The sequence below is a fragment of the Gavia stellata genome, chromosome 28 (assembly GCF_030936135.1).
Source record: "Gavia stellata isolate bGavSte3 chromosome 28, bGavSte3.hap2, whole genome shotgun sequence".
NCBI classification, from domain to species: Eukaryota; Metazoa; Chordata; class Aves; order Gaviiformes; family Gaviidae; genus Gavia; species Gavia stellata.
In genome coordinates, this window is record NC_082621.1 from 3,965,321 (window position 1) to 3,983,646 (window position 18,326).

Sequence of the window (18,326 nt, forward strand, 5' to 3'; positions counted from 1 at the left end):
AGGAGCACACGACACATCAGCATTTGCTCGGGATATGTTCAGAAACCTCTGCCCAGAGCTCTCGCGCAGCCGCAGCATCCTGCTCGCCGCATGCCTCCGAACCGCGGCGTGGAGCGCCGGCGAGGGAGGTGGCAAATGACGTCTGGGGCAACCTGGTGTGCCAAGGAGGGACGTTGGCTGCAAGGCAGCTCAAACGTACAGGCTAAGGGATGATAACATAAACTCCCAACGTCTTGCCAGCCTTCTCTCACAGTGCCCACACTGCACCCAGGAACCCTTCTGAAGCCCTGTGAAAGCCCTCCAGATGATCCTCAACTGACCCAAGGCCAACTTTGGCTCAGTAAAGCAGGATAAAGCCTCATTTCATTCCTTCTTATTTGCACCAGCAACATTCTTGCAGTCAAACGGTCAAAGTCTTCTCTTGTGTTTTCCCTCTGACTCTTCCGGAGCAGGTGAGAAAGCTCCTGCAGTAAGAGGCAAAGCCGGGAAGCTGCATCATCCCTCAGCCTTCCCACTCTTTCCCCAGTCTGGTGGAAGAGACACACCACACCACGGGGTGATGTGCCCAGACTTCAGGCTATCACGGCAGCAATGCAAGCTGAAGGTCTAAGCGAGCAGACAATGTGCACTGCTTCGGAAATGCCAAAACGCTGCTCCGAGGCAGGCTGGGCACGACCTCCGCAGAGGCACCGAGCTCCCGATGCAGCCGTGGCTCCCGGCAGAACCTCTGCTTGACTCTGAAGGCATCTTTCGCTCCTTCAGGGATCGCTGACCTACTTAGCATTAAGGCAGTCAGACGTGAAACAAACTGCTGGTTTCGAGGGCGAGTGGCTTAAGGTGACCTCATGGGATCGATCCCTGCTGCAGTGGGAAAGGTTTTGTCGGGGTAAAGCCAGCTTGCTTCTGAGAAGGGCTGGGCTGCTCCTGCCCTAAAAAAATTAACTGGTTAAATGCAAGAGTTTATGATGGAATATGTTATCCAGCAGGCACAGGACAATGAGCCAGCTAGAGGAAAAATGAAACTATTGACACTGTTGGAGCATCAAAAACAAGCAGGGAGCAGCCAGGATGGTCGGATCCTTTCTCTACAGAGGCTGCATCCTCAGCTGCAGCGCCCAGGCAGGGTTAACCCCCCGCGGGGACGAGGCTCAGCGTTGTGTGTCAGAGGCACAAGACAGACAGCGAGGAGCAGCACCCACACGTACCACGTACCCCCAGGCAGCAAAAACATCGAGGGATTGATTTTTGCAGGAAAACGAGATTCAGAATCAAGCTCTCTCCAAACAGAATGAGCATCAAGAATTATTTTGCTTTGTGTGTAACAGATCTGTATAAATAGCAGCTTTAGCAGAGCTGCTACCAGGAAAGTTGCATTCGCCGTTCACACGTCCATTACTTCTGGGTGTTAAGCGAGAGCTGTAGGTAACTCTAAAAATTTGGATTTCAAATTGATTGATGACTGCAAGTCTGTTAATAAAAAGTGTTTACAAATGCCGACTGCGTTAATCAAGTACAGTCAAATGCAATTTGCTTTGCAACACACTAATTAATGCTTATGGCTTATGATTCACACATTTTGATTTTAATGAAACATTGAACAGGACTGTCAAAGCCATTTTAATTAAAATACACCATATATCACTGCACTCTGCCCAGGCTTGAGCTAACTTTTCAGGACCATGTGTTATAGCTTATTTAGTGGAGTTTATTAAGCTATTCAGAAGAATGGACCTTTTAAAATAAAAAAGATTTTTGTATTTTTGACTTCTTGGGCTTTCAGTGTCCGAAGAGCCAGGGAAACATTACGTGCATTTGATCCCATAGCCAAGATCAGATTATCTGGTATTTTCATCCTCCACTGGACCAGTCAGTCTTAAGCAACATGCACAGTTCTCAAGTCTGGCAAAAAAAAAAAAATCACTTCTTTTAAGCCTTTTACACAGATTCAGTCAAGGTGCAAAAGGGGCCATGTTACAACCCAAACACGGAGAGTGTTAATTTGAAATTTTTAAAGAAACAGAACATCAGAAAAGAATTAATTGAATTCATTCGTAAGAAACTCATGCCTCAAACTGATCTTTGTCACATCACTATGCAGGTTACAGCCCTGAACAGCAAGGATCCCACTGGCCTGTGGCTCAGGACAGACAGACAGGCAATGAGAAACTTGTTCTTGGAAGCCTGGCAATTTTACAGTGAAAAAATGTTCTTACAACTACTACATACAATATTCAAGCATCTCACATTTTGGCTAAGAGGTCAGACACAGTCACTTACGATACGAAGAAAATATCCCTTCCCAAAGAGGGATCTTACCTGAAATAAAAATATCAAATAACAACACAAGAATTAAATGCTATTTCTAGCCAAAAAGTAATGGAAAATTACCCAAACAAACCAAACAAACATGGGCTATTTGTCAAAAAGAAAAAAAAAGACGCCTCTAAGGAACTACTGAAGTAAGAAATAATCATGTTCACACAGGCTGCAGGCGTGTTGTTCTGACTCACCTCAAACACGTACAGCAGAAATGAGTAAAACTGAAACATGTTCTTGTTGACTGAGTAACTCCTAGCGAAGGAGAGTTATTAGACACCGAAAGTACCGAGCAAAGTGAATCTGTGAGAGCAAAGCTGAAGAGCAGACTATCTTCAAAACAAGTCCGTTTTATTTTCAACAAATACACCAAATCCTCGCCTGTGCCAGGGCCTTACCCTCCTGCTGATGTTGGTGTCAAAAACACAGGTAACAATACCAGCACTAAAATGGAAGTGTTAATATGTGTCCCAAACTCTGGTCCTGGGGTTGAGTCTTGCCTGCCTGTTCCACGGCGATGCTGACGGTTCAATCACATGGCTTGTTGATTTTTTTGTCTAAGGGGAAAGCTCCAAGCATGGTTCAATGGCATGTTCTTAATTCAATGCTCAAAGCACCTGTGATATGTTATTTTATTTTCTAACTCAAATGCGTGGTTTTGAGGCTGTGAGCACCGAACACAGACAGCAAAACAGATAGCCAAGATTAATGCGATGACGATTCTAGTCTTGTTCTCCAATAAAGTGCTGAGAACCTCTCCCACCGCCCGATCCAGCAGTGGGATTACAATCCCCACCCCGACATTACAAACTCCAGCTGTGCAGGAGACAGTGCGGTGGGACTCGCCGTGGCCGGTCTCCAACACACTTCCAAGCACGTGCTCTAACCTTGTGCAAGCAGAAACTCCACTGTGCCCAGATGTCCCTCAGATGCAGCCATCATCAGCGGCGTCCGCCCCTGCTTGTCTGCCATGTTCACATCAGCGCCGTGCGTGAGTAAGAGATCTACAATCTGCAACACACAAAGCGAGAACACACGTCGTACGTAGAGACCCAGCTGGGAAGAAGCCAGAGGCCGAAGAGCAGAGTGGTCCCCATGTCTTGAAACCTCACCGCCCAGGGCACGGTGCCCTCTGGGATTACTGCTGCAAGATCAGGGCATAGCTGAAGCAACGGAGGTATAAGGACAGGAAAAATAACCTTTTAAGTCAAGAGCAGCCCATTTGCTTCCCAAACGGTGAGATAACACAGTACTTAAGCAAAAGCTGTCTGTAGCCAGCAAGAGCTCGGGGTGTCTGAAGTAGCAGTATCGCTTCTATCTTCTATCATTCCCCAAAAGAGTTGGGGTTTGTCTTCTCCACCCATGTTACAGCAAGATGGAAGGGATGGCCTGATCCTAAATTTCAGGCCAAACCGGCGGCGTGAGGAACCCGCTCACCTGCCAGTGGCCCTGTCTCACGGCGCTGAAGAGCGGAACGACCCCGCGGCGGTTGGGCTGCGCCACCGCAGCACCCTGCTCCAGGAGGAGCCGGCAGACCTCCAGCTTCCCGCGCCCGGCCGCCGCCGTCAGAGCTGGAGGAGAGAGAAGAGCAGTGAAGGGAAAGAGCCACACTCTCCACGGAGTTTTTTCCTATCCAGAGATAGGTCTTTCTGCTGGATACCAAAGTGATGATGCCTGAAATGCCAAACGTATCTCACGACAGGCAAAACGAACAAAGAAAATGGGTTGGATCAGTACAGTTCTAGCTCTTTCTTGTCGTTTTAGTTTACTTCAAAGGTCAACTCTTCCACGAAAAGATCTCGTAACATTATGGAAAGAGGCTGACTGGGACAATCAGCTTTTACTATTTTCCGCAAGTGGCAGTGAAACCGGATAACTGCAATAAGCGTAAAATAATCTACAGGCACATGTGACTGAGGTTCAAGGTGTTACCGCAAAGAAACGTAGATAGAGCCTTGTCACATGAAACCTTCACCGTGTCCCCCTGTGCCTCCTGCAGGTTTCCCTACTGCGAAAGCCACAGGCTGCAAGACTGAGTTGGTCTTAGCAGGGGCACAACGTCCAGAGAAAAAACAGGTCTTTAGGTACGTGCTGTCTTGACAAGACCTTCTGCAACCTGTCCTTGACTCATTCCACCATGACTACAAGAGAGCAAGTGAGGGATCAAGCTGGAGGCACCGACAGATCACTGCCAGCCACTGGATGTCAGTCAGATTTGTGGCTTTTCTCTGACCCAACGAGCACAGAGCAGCATTATTCAGATGGAAGATTTTTATTTTTAATATCCCACTTTAGCCTGGAGATCTTTGAAACCAAGGAAACAACTGGAAAGCAAAAATTGTATGAATACATTCAACTGTTTGCCAAGAAAAACGCTAATTCTGGCCTTTGTTTCTGGCCAGGACTGATGCCACCAGCAAGGGTCTTTGTGCAAACTCAAAACTCTCTCTCATTTCCAGTATTACAGATGCCCACAGTGTTACAGGTGGGTAGAAGCAACACCTGACAGCTCTCTCCCTGACAAAATGTGCTCTGTTAACTCAGAAAGTATGGTTGGGTTAGAAAAGACACATTCAATCTGAAAACAGTTCCAAGTGCAGGACCTGCCTTTGACTCGTCTTTGGTATTAATTTTAGACTCTTCGGTTCCTCCCTCCTCTCCCTAACTTTCTGTGCACTCCAGCACAGCTCCTCTGGCTCGACGCTCTGCTGCTTCTAATAGGAGTTTGAGCAGAAGGTGGGAGTCTATTTCTAACTGACGTAGCTTGTTTTTTCTTTGAAGTACATTTCTGTGGGATGGCTGATTACGAGGTGTTGATGGGTTTCCAACTGCAACACTGTTAATGTTGGGGGATTTAATTAATTCTCGATTCTGTTCCACATTATGGTTGAGTTTTCTTCTCTTGAGGTTGAGAAACACCAAGAGTTAAAAGAAAAATCATCTTGCTGCCACAAGCAGAACATACTGCAAAATCTATAATCAGATCCATGTGGGTTTTAAACGTAAGCTACAAATATAGAAGGAGGGCTGTGTGTAATGTGCACGGTAGAGGGATCGGTATGCAGGGCTTTTGGGTTCTATTCCTAAACCTGCCTGCACTTGAAATGTTGCAGGTTAATTTGAGGTATTTCACGTCAAAATGACTTATGTTTGCAACAATGAAAATACTGTAAATCACCTAAGTGTTTGGTGTTCACCACGAAATGTTCCTTGGAAAAGACTTTACTGAAACAGGATGGTTTGACCCGTGGCCATACCCTTCTCCACTCCGCCCTGCAATCCACTCTACCTGGATTGATGTGTCAAAGCAACTGGTGCGGGTATGGAGCTCCAGCCTGTCCTTTGCAGCTCCAACTCAAGGGAAGCTCAAGAGCTTCTGTGCTACTGAGCAGCCAGATCTTGCTGCTTCAGGATGGTCCCACACCGATGACCTGGATTTGCTGCCTGCTGCTGAGAGAAACCTATCCAAGCTCGTCTTGTATAATGCACAGGTATCTGAGCATCTCTCCTCAGAAATGGAGAACGTCTCCGAGGGGTGAAAGAAGCTCAGTCCAGCTGGACTCTAGGAGACCAACCCCCTAAGGTACACACTGACTTCGTCGGTGCCTGTGCTTTGAACGGAAGGTTGGACCAGAAAACCGCCTGTGGTCCCTGCAGCTGCAAGGAGCTGGACAGCCTGCTGCTGCTCTCAGTACCGTGCCTCACCCCTGGATCGCCAGCCTTCTAACCAGAGCGGCTGTTGACATCCCCAAGCTCCACTGCTGGTCACCTCAAGCCCAGAGCACTATCCTGGGGCTGGTGTCCAACTGTCCAAGCCCAAAAGCTCAATTAAACTACTTCAGGAAAAATTCTAGAAGTACCTGCTTATTTAAGCCTTTTAGCACTCCTTAGATGGACTTACCAAGCTGTTTCTGGTATCACCAATGTGCCTTACAACAGCCATCAGTCTCCAAAAAACCCACAGCACAACGTCAGGCTGTGCCTGTGTGTTTAAAGGACATCAGAAAAGCCAAGGAAAGGTGATGAGAGGAAATGAGAGAAATGGAAATGGTTTTGTCTGAAGTTTTACTCTCTGCCAGAGAGCTCCTGTGGCCCAGCACGGACAAGGCGAGTCCACCAAGCCCAGCCAAGGAGCAGCGACCGGGATCCTGGGCTGGAAAACAGGAACAGTCACTTTGCAGCTTTTCCACAAGGATGTAGTGCCAGGAGAGCAACTCACCGTGCAATAACAAAGTCTTGGCATAAACGCCATAAACCAGTTGCCGCATTTCTCAAAACACGTCTCAAACAAAACCTGAGACAAGTTTCAGGTGTGGACGTGCCCCCCTCCGTCAGCGAGCGACGTCAGACAAGCCACAGTCTCCAACAGCCGGGATCTGCAACGGCACATTCTGCCTCTGCTGTTGTGCAGAGCATGTCTGTTTTCTCAGAGAAAAAACAACTTTATCTGGAGAAGGAATCATTAAATTGCTCCTGTACGGCACATGTATCTGTTTCACAGCCTGGCAGCAAGACAAATGCAGTTTGATGGAGACGTTCTTTTTACCTCCAGCTCTGATGGAGTTATTACAAGTGACTCAGATACTTTTGTGCTGGGTTTTGATATTAGTTTTGTCCCAGGGGGAAATATTCCATCTGGAGTTGGCTATAGTGTGCTGTCAGCAATTCCTAAACTTATGATGTAACTTGGCACTGCCATTTGGATGATATCAGGCTGATATCACTAAGCCAGGCAGTCAGCTCTGCTCTGCGGAAGATTAGACACACGAGCAACAAGTATCAAAAAACAGACAAGACATGATTCAGATTTTTAGAGCAGATTGCTATTTTTAGGTGGAAACCAGCGTTTCTCTTCAAATTTATCTAAACTCACTATTTACTTTTAGGAAAATAATAAAACAACGTGAAAGGGCGTCTTGAGATCCATATAAACTCGTCCTGCCTGTGACAGGACAAAAGACTGTTGAATGTGGTGGTTGGCTCGTTTTCGTTCATTTTCCCAACTACCTACCACCAATTTTAACGGGATAAATGGGTATTCCTTTGAGATGGCTCCTCAATTTGTGTGCGATTTGCAAATCACAAATCCACATTCCCAACTATCCCAGTTACTCAGAAACCCCTCTCGGACAGAGAAACTCCCAGATGTCTGTGTGAGTCCAGCTTTTGGCATTGTTGGGAGGAGAGGTATGGGAAGGGGGACGACAGAGATGGAAAAGGTTCTGCTGAAGAGTCCTCGAGGCAAGGGGCAGGCTGGGAATGGCAGAGCTGCCCAGGACACATGGAAGAGGAAAGAGAAGAGCTGGACATTGTCAGGGAGAAGAGTGTGGTGCTCAGCTTTCAGACCGGAGAGCACGGCCGAGCGGGAGAGAGCAGGACGGCGTGACCTGTGAAGGCAGAGCTCCAGGGACGGGCTGAGTCAGACACCAGTTCAGCAAACACCTACGGCTTTATAGCAGGCTTTGCCAGGTCCATCCAGACAACCCAGGACTATCTGAACTCAAGGAGCGCATCTCTAGTGTCTGCTGCTGCCCAGGAGGTAACTTTGCAGGGAGACATCTGAATGGCTTTTGGTCAAACTCTGAAGGCATCTGGACCACCATCCCGGCTATAAGATAGTCCTCGGGACCCAAACACCAGAGAACACCTTGGATGAGCTGTCTCTGGCCCGGGCACCACTGTGAACTGCGAGCTCACCAGCAGCGAAGCCGCTGTCCTGCTACCAACGCTCAGTCTTTTCATTTGACTGATTCCATATCCAATTTCTTTTTTCTCCCATGACACCCGAGGGACACTTTTAAACTGCTTATTTGTACATGTTGCCCTTATTTCCCCTAATGCTGGCACAATGCCCTTGCTACTCAGTGATGTCCCTGCGGGTGCAGGAGGTGACTCCTGCCTAACGCCCCGCGAGCGGCCCCGAGCAGCCTGGCCAGGCTCCTTGCTGGGACAACTCATCCCTCCACCTTCATCCTCTAAAGCTGAGGGGCACTACTTTCTGATAGATTCCATTCATTACAAGGCTCTAATAAGGCTACATTTTCAAACGTACAGCGTACAGACCAGCTCAAAATATAGCCCTGCTTTTTCCCCCCCCTTCTAACCAGACACAACCTGACCGAAGACAAAGCCACACAGCAGCCACTGTCTGTACCCTGGGATCGTGTCATTTTTAAACAAAGCTGACAGAATCAAAATCAGCGCTCCGTTACCCAGACAGGAACATTACCTTGGTGTATTAACTTGACAGGAACATCACCAGTGATGCAAGTAGATTAGTGAGTTGAGTACAAAAGACAGTGGATAATATTTATGAGGTCACTGGAGTTAAAAGCTAACAACGCCAAGTTTGAATATATCAAGAAATGGAATGATAGCGCATTTTATACCTGTGGAGTGGAAGGGGTGAATGGCTGCTTTTGTTTTGGTAGAAATTAGGAAAGTAGGGCTTCTGTATTATACCCATCAATACAAAAACACAGTATGGCACAAAAGGACGTTTGTTTAATTACCAGGTGTTAAATAATGAGAAATTTTCAGAAAATCAACAGATACTTTAACAGTCACGTGCTGCACGTAACGGGGAAGGGGAGACAGAAACAGGGAGATGCTTTTGATAAATATGCCAAATATCAAGAGACAAAGAGCAGGATTTTGTGTCTGTCTCATGTTTCAGAGAAATTAGTGGCCTGGTTGTCAGAGATGCTGCACGCCTGCACGCTCCTGAAAAGTGCCAGGAGCTGCAGAAGCTCAGGATTTTCAAAAGGCAAACTTCTCTGTTTGACTTAAGCTGAGTGCAAGCTCCACCCTGGCACCTGTAAATCACCCGAAATCAAATCCGAGGAACCGATCCTTCTCCCTTCATCAAAACAATGCCAGGGATCAGGGATGCATCAGGCGACAGGGAGCCCATAAATACAAACACAAACATGCAAGAAGCAGCTACAGCATCTACAGAAATCACCTGTCTCTCCCCAAAGGCTGTCAAAGCTGTTGATTTGTGCTCGCTCCACCTCCTCTTCGTCTTTTTCTGGAAGATCGAGCAGGTAGGAGACGATCTAAAACAAAATGACATGTCAGCTCACGAACTTAGATGCGTTATATAGAAACTGCTGACATCTTAACACGAGCTGCTCTGAATACACAGAGGAAAAGCAACAGCCTCTGCCTGGCACTCTGAGCTCAAGCAAATATTCTTCTAGAGATCCATCACTGAACCCGCTGCCCTGTTCAAGCAAAAAACCCCCACCCAAATGTCGTGATATGACCGCACATGATGCGCCTTCATAGCGTGAGCTCCTTACAGCTGGGTCTGTCCTGCTAGAGATGACCCGGCGTGTGCAGTGGACGCGCCTCCGCCCGCAGCTTTCCCGTGAGGAAACACTGCCGTGTCCATCTGTATCGACTCCCACCCGGCGGGGTGCAATGAGTGTGATCGTCCCCTTTTACTGCTGGGGAAACTGAGTCACGGACAAGTGATCTAATGGCGCAGTTACAATTGTTAGCCTCTTCACTAGCTTAAGCTCCAGTCAAGATGAAGTTACTTCCAGAAACTATTAGCTCCTTTCTAGCAAATACTGTTTTTAAGCAGACTGTTAAAAAGACTTCCACTATGTTTTTCTTCCAGCTGTGGATGCTTGAAACCCCAGAGAAGCAAATTAACTTCTTTAAAGGGTAAATTAAAGGATTTAATTGACTGAAAACTGGCAGGAAATTTCAGTGTTTGGATCATATGATGGGAGAAAGCAAGACGCTAAGAAGAAAATGGAGATTTTACTTTCGTGACTGAAGGACAAAAACATTTCTCTCGTTCTAGAAGAAACAATTATCTGCTGGGGTCCAGGCTACAACCAGCATTTTCTGAGTACCTGGGAGGAAGCTGTGCCTGCTCCGCTGCTGGCAGCGGCCTGCGGGCATAGACTGAGAGGCACCAGCGCAGCGGAGCAGGGATTTCAGTGACGAGTACCATTTTCCCGCGTCCTGACAGTGATGCTCTAGTGCTAAACGGGACATCGGGAACGACAGCAGCACGGGGGCAGCCGGAAACCCAGGAGAGTGCCTATGTGAAAGATGCTGTTGAAGTGATGCCCACGGTCCTCCCACAGTAGATGCCTTGTGTGTATGCTGCTGCCCCGATGGGAGAGTGTGAGCTGGGCGTAACGAACCCCCTCTGCACTCGGCTGACCTCCCAGCCGGGCGCCGGACTGCTGAGCGGACCTCACGTTGCCTGATGAAAGCGTAAAGCTAAGTCTGGTATGGTTACGCTAGGGTATAATCACAGCAAGGACTCCAGCGTGGCTCCACCAGCGATTAAGATCATTTTATAAACATGCTAAATATTTGTTTTATCACCAAAGTTGGAGAAAAACAGCAACGTAATCATCAGCTTGCATCTCCTACAACTGCAAGCACCGCAAAACAGGGAACTGCAGTATTTTCTATAAGCAGCCACGCACCTTCTATGGTACAACTGAAATACTGAACAATTCCAAAACTCCCTTCTATAAGTTATAAAGGTGATCAGTATGATCTGGGGCGAAATGCCCGTTTTAAAAGTTCTGAGCCCTGTTACAAATTATGTCCTCGGCGCGCAGATCTTTAGGGTTTTGAAGTCACATCTGCTTCTAATTGGTTCAACTCACAGTCACTTAGCTAATAAGAATTTCCCAGCTTTCTTTAATTAGCTCCTCTGATCTGAGCACATTACTTACGTTTTCATGCATTACGCTTAACAAAAGCAAAATCGAAACTCCAGTAAATGAGAGGAGCTCAATTTAGAGAAGAAATCAACTAATGCAAAAAATCCTCAAAGGCTACTTCTCGATAGGAAAACATACATCATTTTCCACATCGCAAATCTTTATGACAGGAAGAAGGTCTTCAGCTCTTCTCTTCCCCCAACATACAGTCCAAAGCTACGTGGTCTCACACTCCCCTAACAGAGCTGGAGGAGCGGCGCAAGTAACGTACTGTTTATCCAGCCTCGCTTAAAGGTTTATTCCAACAACGTAAAGGCTTGTTACGCTTCCTCTCTTGGACGCCTGCCCAGACCACAGGGTTTGCCAAGGGACCTCGGAACCCCACTGCCTGGGACGGGAAGGGGAGGAAGAGTAGACTCCACCTCTCAGACCCTCTCTGGTCAATGTTTTGGCCAAGAAACATGGTCAACCCTTGGTTTCCCACCCCGTGCAGAGGCAGTGCTGTGCTGGTAGGTCTTACCTCGGTGTAACCCATGCTGGCCGCGGCGATCAGTGCCTGCTGGATGGCGTGGCTCTTCTTAAACACTCCCTGCTGTTGCCCAGCCATGGTCCAGTCGCATTGGATCAAGAACTTCACCACCTCCAAGTGTCCTCTGAGAGCGGCGTGAACCAGAGCGCACTGACCGTTTTTGTCCAAATGATCCACCTTGAAAAGAGATGACAAAATACAACTAAGCGAAATCACGGGCAAAATGTCTTCGTTTCTTCAGAGTTTCCAGCCCCGGTTTCAAAATAATGCCACATGTGCAAAATGTGCATTTTTTCCAGTAAACTATCCCTTTCACGACCAGAAAACAACCATTCCCAAAGCAAGTCTGCCCCTGGCTTAGGCATCCTCTTGGCCACAAGTGTTTGCTTTGGGTAAGCTACCATTATTTTTTAGCTTTCTTCAGTTTTCTTCAGACTCAAAGGCTGCAAAAGCATTTTCCCCTTCGTGTCCTGAAGTCCAGCAACCGGGTTTCCTTGCGGATTGAAATCATACACACTGGTATCATCTCCTCCATCCAAATCCACAACAGGAAAACCAGCTTGTTTTCCAGATACCATTTCTTTGGACAGACACACAAGCGCCTTCGCCTGCAGTCGAGCGCACAGCGCGAACCCAATGCCGGCAGAAGTCAACAGCAGAGATGGCGCTTGGCAGCCCTGTAGGAACTTATTTGGTCGGCTTTTCAGGACAGGGCATGGTTTTTACCCGAGGCCTGAATACATCAGCTGGGATTCCTAGGTCCCATCCCAACACCAGTAACTTGGAGAACACAGGACGAGCAGATCAACTACCGTCCACCCGCCGGTTAACCCCTTCAGTGCTCTGCAACATATTATTTATCATTTCTCATATATTATGAATATGAAAAATAATTGTTATATTAATATAGTATACTAATATTAATTATGTAATATATATGAGAAGTATTTCTCATAATACATTATGAATATATTAATATTTCTCATTTCTCAACTTACACAGCAATCAGTGTTGCAGCTTTCTATGCCAGAATCAAACCTCTCAGCCTTCAAACCAAACCCAGCTGGTGTTGGGGTATTTCCTCAACGCAGTTAGGGATACTCAAGGAAAAGTGGCGGAACTCCTGCATTGCATTTTGTAGCCCAAATATTCCTCTTCTCAGAGAGGGAATGCTGTTTCTTCCCAATGAGTGTCAGGGAGTCACCCAACTCTCTCAAAATATCCCAACAAAAGGAGAATTCTTTTTTTCCTTCCTACTGTCCTTGCATTATTACAGACAACACAGCAAGATCTAAACGGGTCCCTCAGTCATCCCGACTTTCATACCCGAACTATACAAACCTGTATTTTGCTTTTTTGAACTGAAGCTAAACATATAGAGAAACCACAAATTGCTTCCAGGAGGCTCCACTTCAAAAATCAGCACAATTTTCTTCTTCAACAAAATATTTAAACTTGACTCATTATATACAATTAAAACTCTAAACACGCACCACAAAACTAAACAAAGGGTATTTTTCTAGGACAAGTCTGATAGAAGTTTTTGGAAAATGTGTCTCAAGGAGATATTTAAAGAACGCTCCGTGCTGCAAAAGCAATGTTGCCATTTTAACCTCATGAGGTTCAAGGACTTCTCCAGAACCTCCTTCAGCAGCCCATCAGTGATGAGGCAGCTCCTCAGACCTGAATTCCAGAACACTAATTACTGACTCAGGAGTTACTCAGCTTTGGTGTCAACGCGAGATTTTCAAAGCGACCGCATTTTAGCAGAAAAGCCCACCCTCCGCAGCAGCATCCTGGCTTCATCTGCTGGAGGATATTCTTTACTGAGCATTACATATCCCGCCTGCAACTCGTGCCCTGCCTTGCGTAAACGTGGAACAGTTTAAATCAGCTTTTAGAGGAACGTGGTCACCTTACCTTGGCCCGTTTCTTGCACAGCAGCACAACGATGCTTAGAAATCCAGCAGCAGCCGCGTAGCCAAGGGGGGTCAGGCCACTTTCCGAAGCGGCGTCTACATTGGCCCCAAACTCCAAGAGCAAAGCCACCATCTCTGTGTAACCCAGGTGAGATTGGACACACAAAATGGGGGCGTTGTTCAGAACTTCCGTCCGATAATTCACGTTGGCACCTCCTAAAATCAGCAACCGACTGACCTGCACAGGGAAAGAAGAGCTCCTGTTAGCTGAGCTGTATGGAGAGACATTAGTTTAGTGTCAGGGCAACAACAGAATTTAAAGCAAAAGAACCCTTTGCACATTTCCAAGCAAACAGTGAAGGACATAACATGCCCAGTAAAAACACTTGCCAAATATACAGTCCCATTTTAGCATTGTCACCTGTGTGGGAAGGAGCTGGGGCAAACATCCTTCCAGATGAAGGACAATTTGAAATCTCTATCACTGTCTGAAATCCGTTCTGCTGTAGAGATGAAGTCACTTAAGCTAACACATTCATCCTCACCAACGCAAATCGGCACGAAGGGCCTGAACTAGCACGTGCCGTTGCATTTGGCGTCGCCGCCAAGCTAGTGCCTGTCTAAGCCAGAGCCCGTTACGGGGCTGTCAAATTTCAACACCAGTTGTCGCATCCCACATCTTTGGGGAGGAAAACCGCAAGCGAACCATTTTGCACAGGCGCAAATCCACTATTCCCTCCCTGCAATTAAAAGGAGATCCCTGGTCAAAGTAGAAGAGTTGAGGGATCATCCCAGACAGTAACAGAATCCCAGCTGAACTGATGGCCTCTCCCAAGCTCAAGACGGACGCCCAGCAAGCTGCTCAGCGCTGCCCGGGTAGGACCACCGCCACGGGCGGGCAGCTACAGCGAGCACTGTGCGTGGTTACTGCGCATCGCTGGGAGCTTCTCACGCAAGCTCTGAAGCACCCCAGCTCTCCTCCTCCTCCAGTACCTTTATGTTTGGGGTGTAGAGATTTCTCAGAGATGCCAAAGCCATCGAAAGACCTTCGGTACTGTAGGAGATCCAAAGCCCTTGCAGGATGGAGGAAGATACCCCAACTTTTTTACTCAGCCCCTGGAAAAGAAAAGATGACTTAGATGCAAGCTTACAAATATGCTCAGTTACACTGGGCAGATCCTCCTGGGTCTTTGGACTTCAAAGAGTTTCAATACACTAACAGCTATACACAAGATAACGTGACAATTTGCTACATCCGACCTTTGCAGTGAAATTAATAAGCTTGTAGGAAATAACTTGCAAAGGTACTGTAGCCATCCCCAAGGTCTAGGGAAGGCAGGATTAAACTGTGAGCAACCTGAATCCATTCAACACCCTCAGAAAATGTCACGCTAAGGAGCACAGCATGCTTCTTTTTTTCTTTTTTAATGAAGTACACATTATTTTGGCAGAACCTATTCACAAAGTTTCCTTATTATTCACACGGTTAAACTAGATGACAGTATCTGCTCACAATAAGATAAATTAAGGAAGTCTCAACCACAGCCTAGAACAGTATTCTCGTATCTCATACCCGACTGCCTCCAACCTTTCCAGCAGCGTCCGTGATCAAGCTATACGTAATATATAGAAGGTCTGACATCTTTTTCCAGCAACACTAACTGGCAGAGCACAGAACTGTTAAGCAAGTTTCCCCCTCTCCTATCGAAGGAGCAATAACTGCTCCATAGCCACCAGATGGGAGCAAACAGCTGGATCGAAGAGGAGAGGAATGGGTTTGCAACCCAGCAAGGAGCTTCGCTGCGTGTTCTGCTCCGTTGTGTGATACGTGTTGTGCTCCGTTGTGTGATACGGGTACACCCTATATGTTGCTGCTCTGCTATCGATTTACCATTAAAGTCTGCTGTTGCTATGGAAACCATACAGCCGTCTTTAATTCTGTTCTGATATGCAAACCCTGATTTCTACTTCCTTGCACGTCGCGTGGTCATTTCTATCTGTGCAAAGCAGCAGGATCACATTTCAGATTGGAAAGTCTTTTGTATGACAGACTGACACGGATGGTGCAGGGCGGTGGGAAGAAAAGCAGCAGCAAAAGGTGGGATTTGTTTCCTCTAAAGGAAGACGTGCAGGAATCATCACCTGAGCCCGCTGCTGGACTCGGCTGCAGACCTCTAATACCTACGTGTGAAAGATATTCTGAAGCATCGCAGCAGCCGTCACCAGATTTGTCACTTGAAACGGTTTTACCATAAAAAGAAGCAAGAGATTAGACAAGCTCTTATAAATAACAACTCCATGCGCTTGCTTCCTTCAAAACTCAGGGAGCTAAACAGAGAAAAATATCTGCTTGTGTTAAGAGGCAGAAAAAGAGCTCAGGAATTTTAGCCACCATTAAATGCTGCTTTTGAAATGACACAGTACAGGACATTGGAGGTCAATATTAAATTTCAGTGAACTCAGTACAGTATAATTGGACAAATGGAAAACAATTCTATAATAAACGGTTAAAATAATTTAAAAATAGTTATAATACTATCAAGCCCATAAATAAGCTGTTTCAGTCACCATCAGGACCAAGGGAAGGAGTATGCATTTTTCAGAACAGTCATCTGAAGATAATCACACATGCTATAAAAATCTTAACCGCTGTATTAGAACACATATACTTAGATATTAGTGCAAGACATAAAAGATGACATTTATCCTTTAACGAATAAATACGTTCAGCACCATTATCATCCGGTTGCTGAAACAAAACTGCACTATTTCTCATTTTACAGCTCAAATCTTCCTTTTCTATTTCTCTCTTCTGCCCAGAACTGTAGAGCAGGTTGAATCCTTCAGCAAAAGCAAATCCCAACTTGACACAGCGTCAAGCCCAAATACCACCAGTGGTTTCCACTTGGCTGGGACCATCGACACAGGACCAAGGCACGGCCTGACCACGCACCCTTCCTTTGGATAACTTTGCCAACCCCCCACAACCCCAGTTTGAAAACAGGCTGGCTTTTTTTTGTCCTGCACTCCTGTATACAGCCGTCAGCATCCTTAATTTCTAATTCATCGCTTCCTCTGCTATTTGGCCGTTGGCACCTTCAACACAAGATCTTTGCAAGGCTGTTTTTCAAGGAATATCAGACACCTTTACACACCCGCAGCTGTCGAAGTGAGTGTTTCTGCTTGTAATTGTCATTACATTCTCAATCTGGGGATGAGGGACACCCATTTCTGGATTACTGACATTTTAGCTAACTAATTTAAGATGAAATTAAAGACTTCTCTTTGGTTGATTTGCAAAAGGTAGGTCAGCCCGAAGTTTGGGTCTTCTTGTATCGTTACTGCACATTTCTCTTCTTGCCCTTTCATTCCATGTCCGGCTTTCCAAGCTGGGTTTCCATATGCTCCTGTTAAGACTGGTAATTGCTTTAAAAGATGAAAACATTTGTACTTTTTTTTCTTCCTCAAACTGTTTGAGGCTGTTTGTGTTTAAAAAAAGAAAACCAGCAGATCTCAGCCATCAAGTAAAGCAGGGAGCGTGAAAGCTTCTTTACACCTATCTATCAGGTCATCGCCTTGTGTCTGTGTGTCAGTGAGTTTTGACACCTGGGAATTCCAAGTGTCCCATCGTTACCTCGCACAAAGTACTGGTGGATTTGAACCGACAGGGATCGGGGAAGGACAAACATGTTTTCTGCACTGTTTAATCGAAGTTTGTCTCTATATCTAGCTCTCAGTACTCCCTGGCTGGACAAAACGCTTTAGCCCTGTTCTAATCCTCTCCTGGCTTCATGATGGGTAAATAAAATGGAATTACAATGGCATCAGGCCTCCATAAATACCTTCACAACGAGGATCTTTGTGTCTGCGGAAAGCTGCTGCTATAACATGATACTTCAGGAAAAAACACACTGAATCGATGACCTGACACGCTCCCTACTTGGCAGAAAACCCATGCCATACCGGTAAGGGCTTCAGCAAAAGAGCAGACAGAATGAAAAGCTTGAATGGAAAAAAAAAAAAAAGCTTGTTTAGAAACAAATACAGTCAGTAACAATGGGGAGAGGAGTCTGCGTAGGTACTCTGGGAAATATTTTCTTAAAAGAATGCTGAAGATCTTAAACATGGTCTGCAATATTCCAGCTCAACGCCTCCTTCAAAAACTAATGCAGCTATTGTTTCACTCAGTAAACACTCACAACTCCTCAGTAAACACTTGTTAAAAAAGGGAATTAAAATAAACCTATTCAAGGAAAAGCAAAAGTTTTAAAGTGTTTCTAATCCAGCTAATCCAAACCCTTTCAAAACTTTATAGTACTTCTAAACAACATGCTGTTATGCTTATCTGTCACCGAGACATACTATTCTTACTGCAGTGTTGCAAACCCAAGGATTTTGCTGAGTGATTAGGAACAGAAGGCTGTTCTGACATTTTTCATATGCTAATTGGCATTTTCTACTATTGTAAATATTGCTCAATTAAATCTGGAATCTACAGGCAACTTGTCCACTTGACGAAAACTGTCATTTGTTTAGAGCCCGAAACCCTGTTATTTGTTTCTACCGTGGAAGTGTGAAACGAAGAAGATTTGGAACCAGATTTAGATGTAAATGGCAGCTGAAGAGTAAACTCACTGCTGAATTTGGCCTTGGGAACGCAACTCAAAATTTGAAACTGATACACTGATCGGGTAATGTGCCGATCCCGGGTTCTTCCCTTTGGCTCCAGCCTTCGCTTTCCCAAACAAGGAGACTTTGCTGCTGCACCTGATGGTGAATTCAGCACGGGGAACTCAATAAAGAAATCCAACAGGACTGTCGCATGGCAGAAACTATCTGTTTGCTCTAAAAACACAGGAGTAC

At 46.1% G+C, this 18,326-nt stretch overlaps 1 protein-coding gene across 3 annotated transcripts in view; it reads right to left on the reverse strand.

The window, feature by feature from the left end:
• The window catches only part of TANC2 (tetratricopeptide repeat, ankyrin repeat and coiled-coil containing 2), a 213,662-nt gene that overhangs the window by 11,705 nt on the left and 183,631 nt on the right, over positions 1-18,326 (reverse strand). For all 3 annotated transcript variants that reach the window (XM_059830270.1, XM_059830271.1, XM_059830269.1), the window contains 6 exons: positions 14,457-14,579; positions 13,465-13,701; positions 11,536-11,721; positions 9,281-9,374; positions 3,754-3,887; positions 3,204-3,327 (listed from right to left, as the gene is read on the reverse strand). In XM_059830270.1, coding sequence (XP_059686253.1) covers positions 3,204-3,327; positions 3,754-3,887; positions 9,281-9,374; positions 11,536-11,721; positions 13,465-13,701; positions 14,457-14,579 — 898 coding nt within the window. The remainder of the gene's footprint in view (positions 1-3,203; positions 3,328-3,753; positions 3,888-9,280; positions 9,375-11,535; positions 11,722-13,464; positions 13,702-14,456; positions 14,580-18,326) is intronic.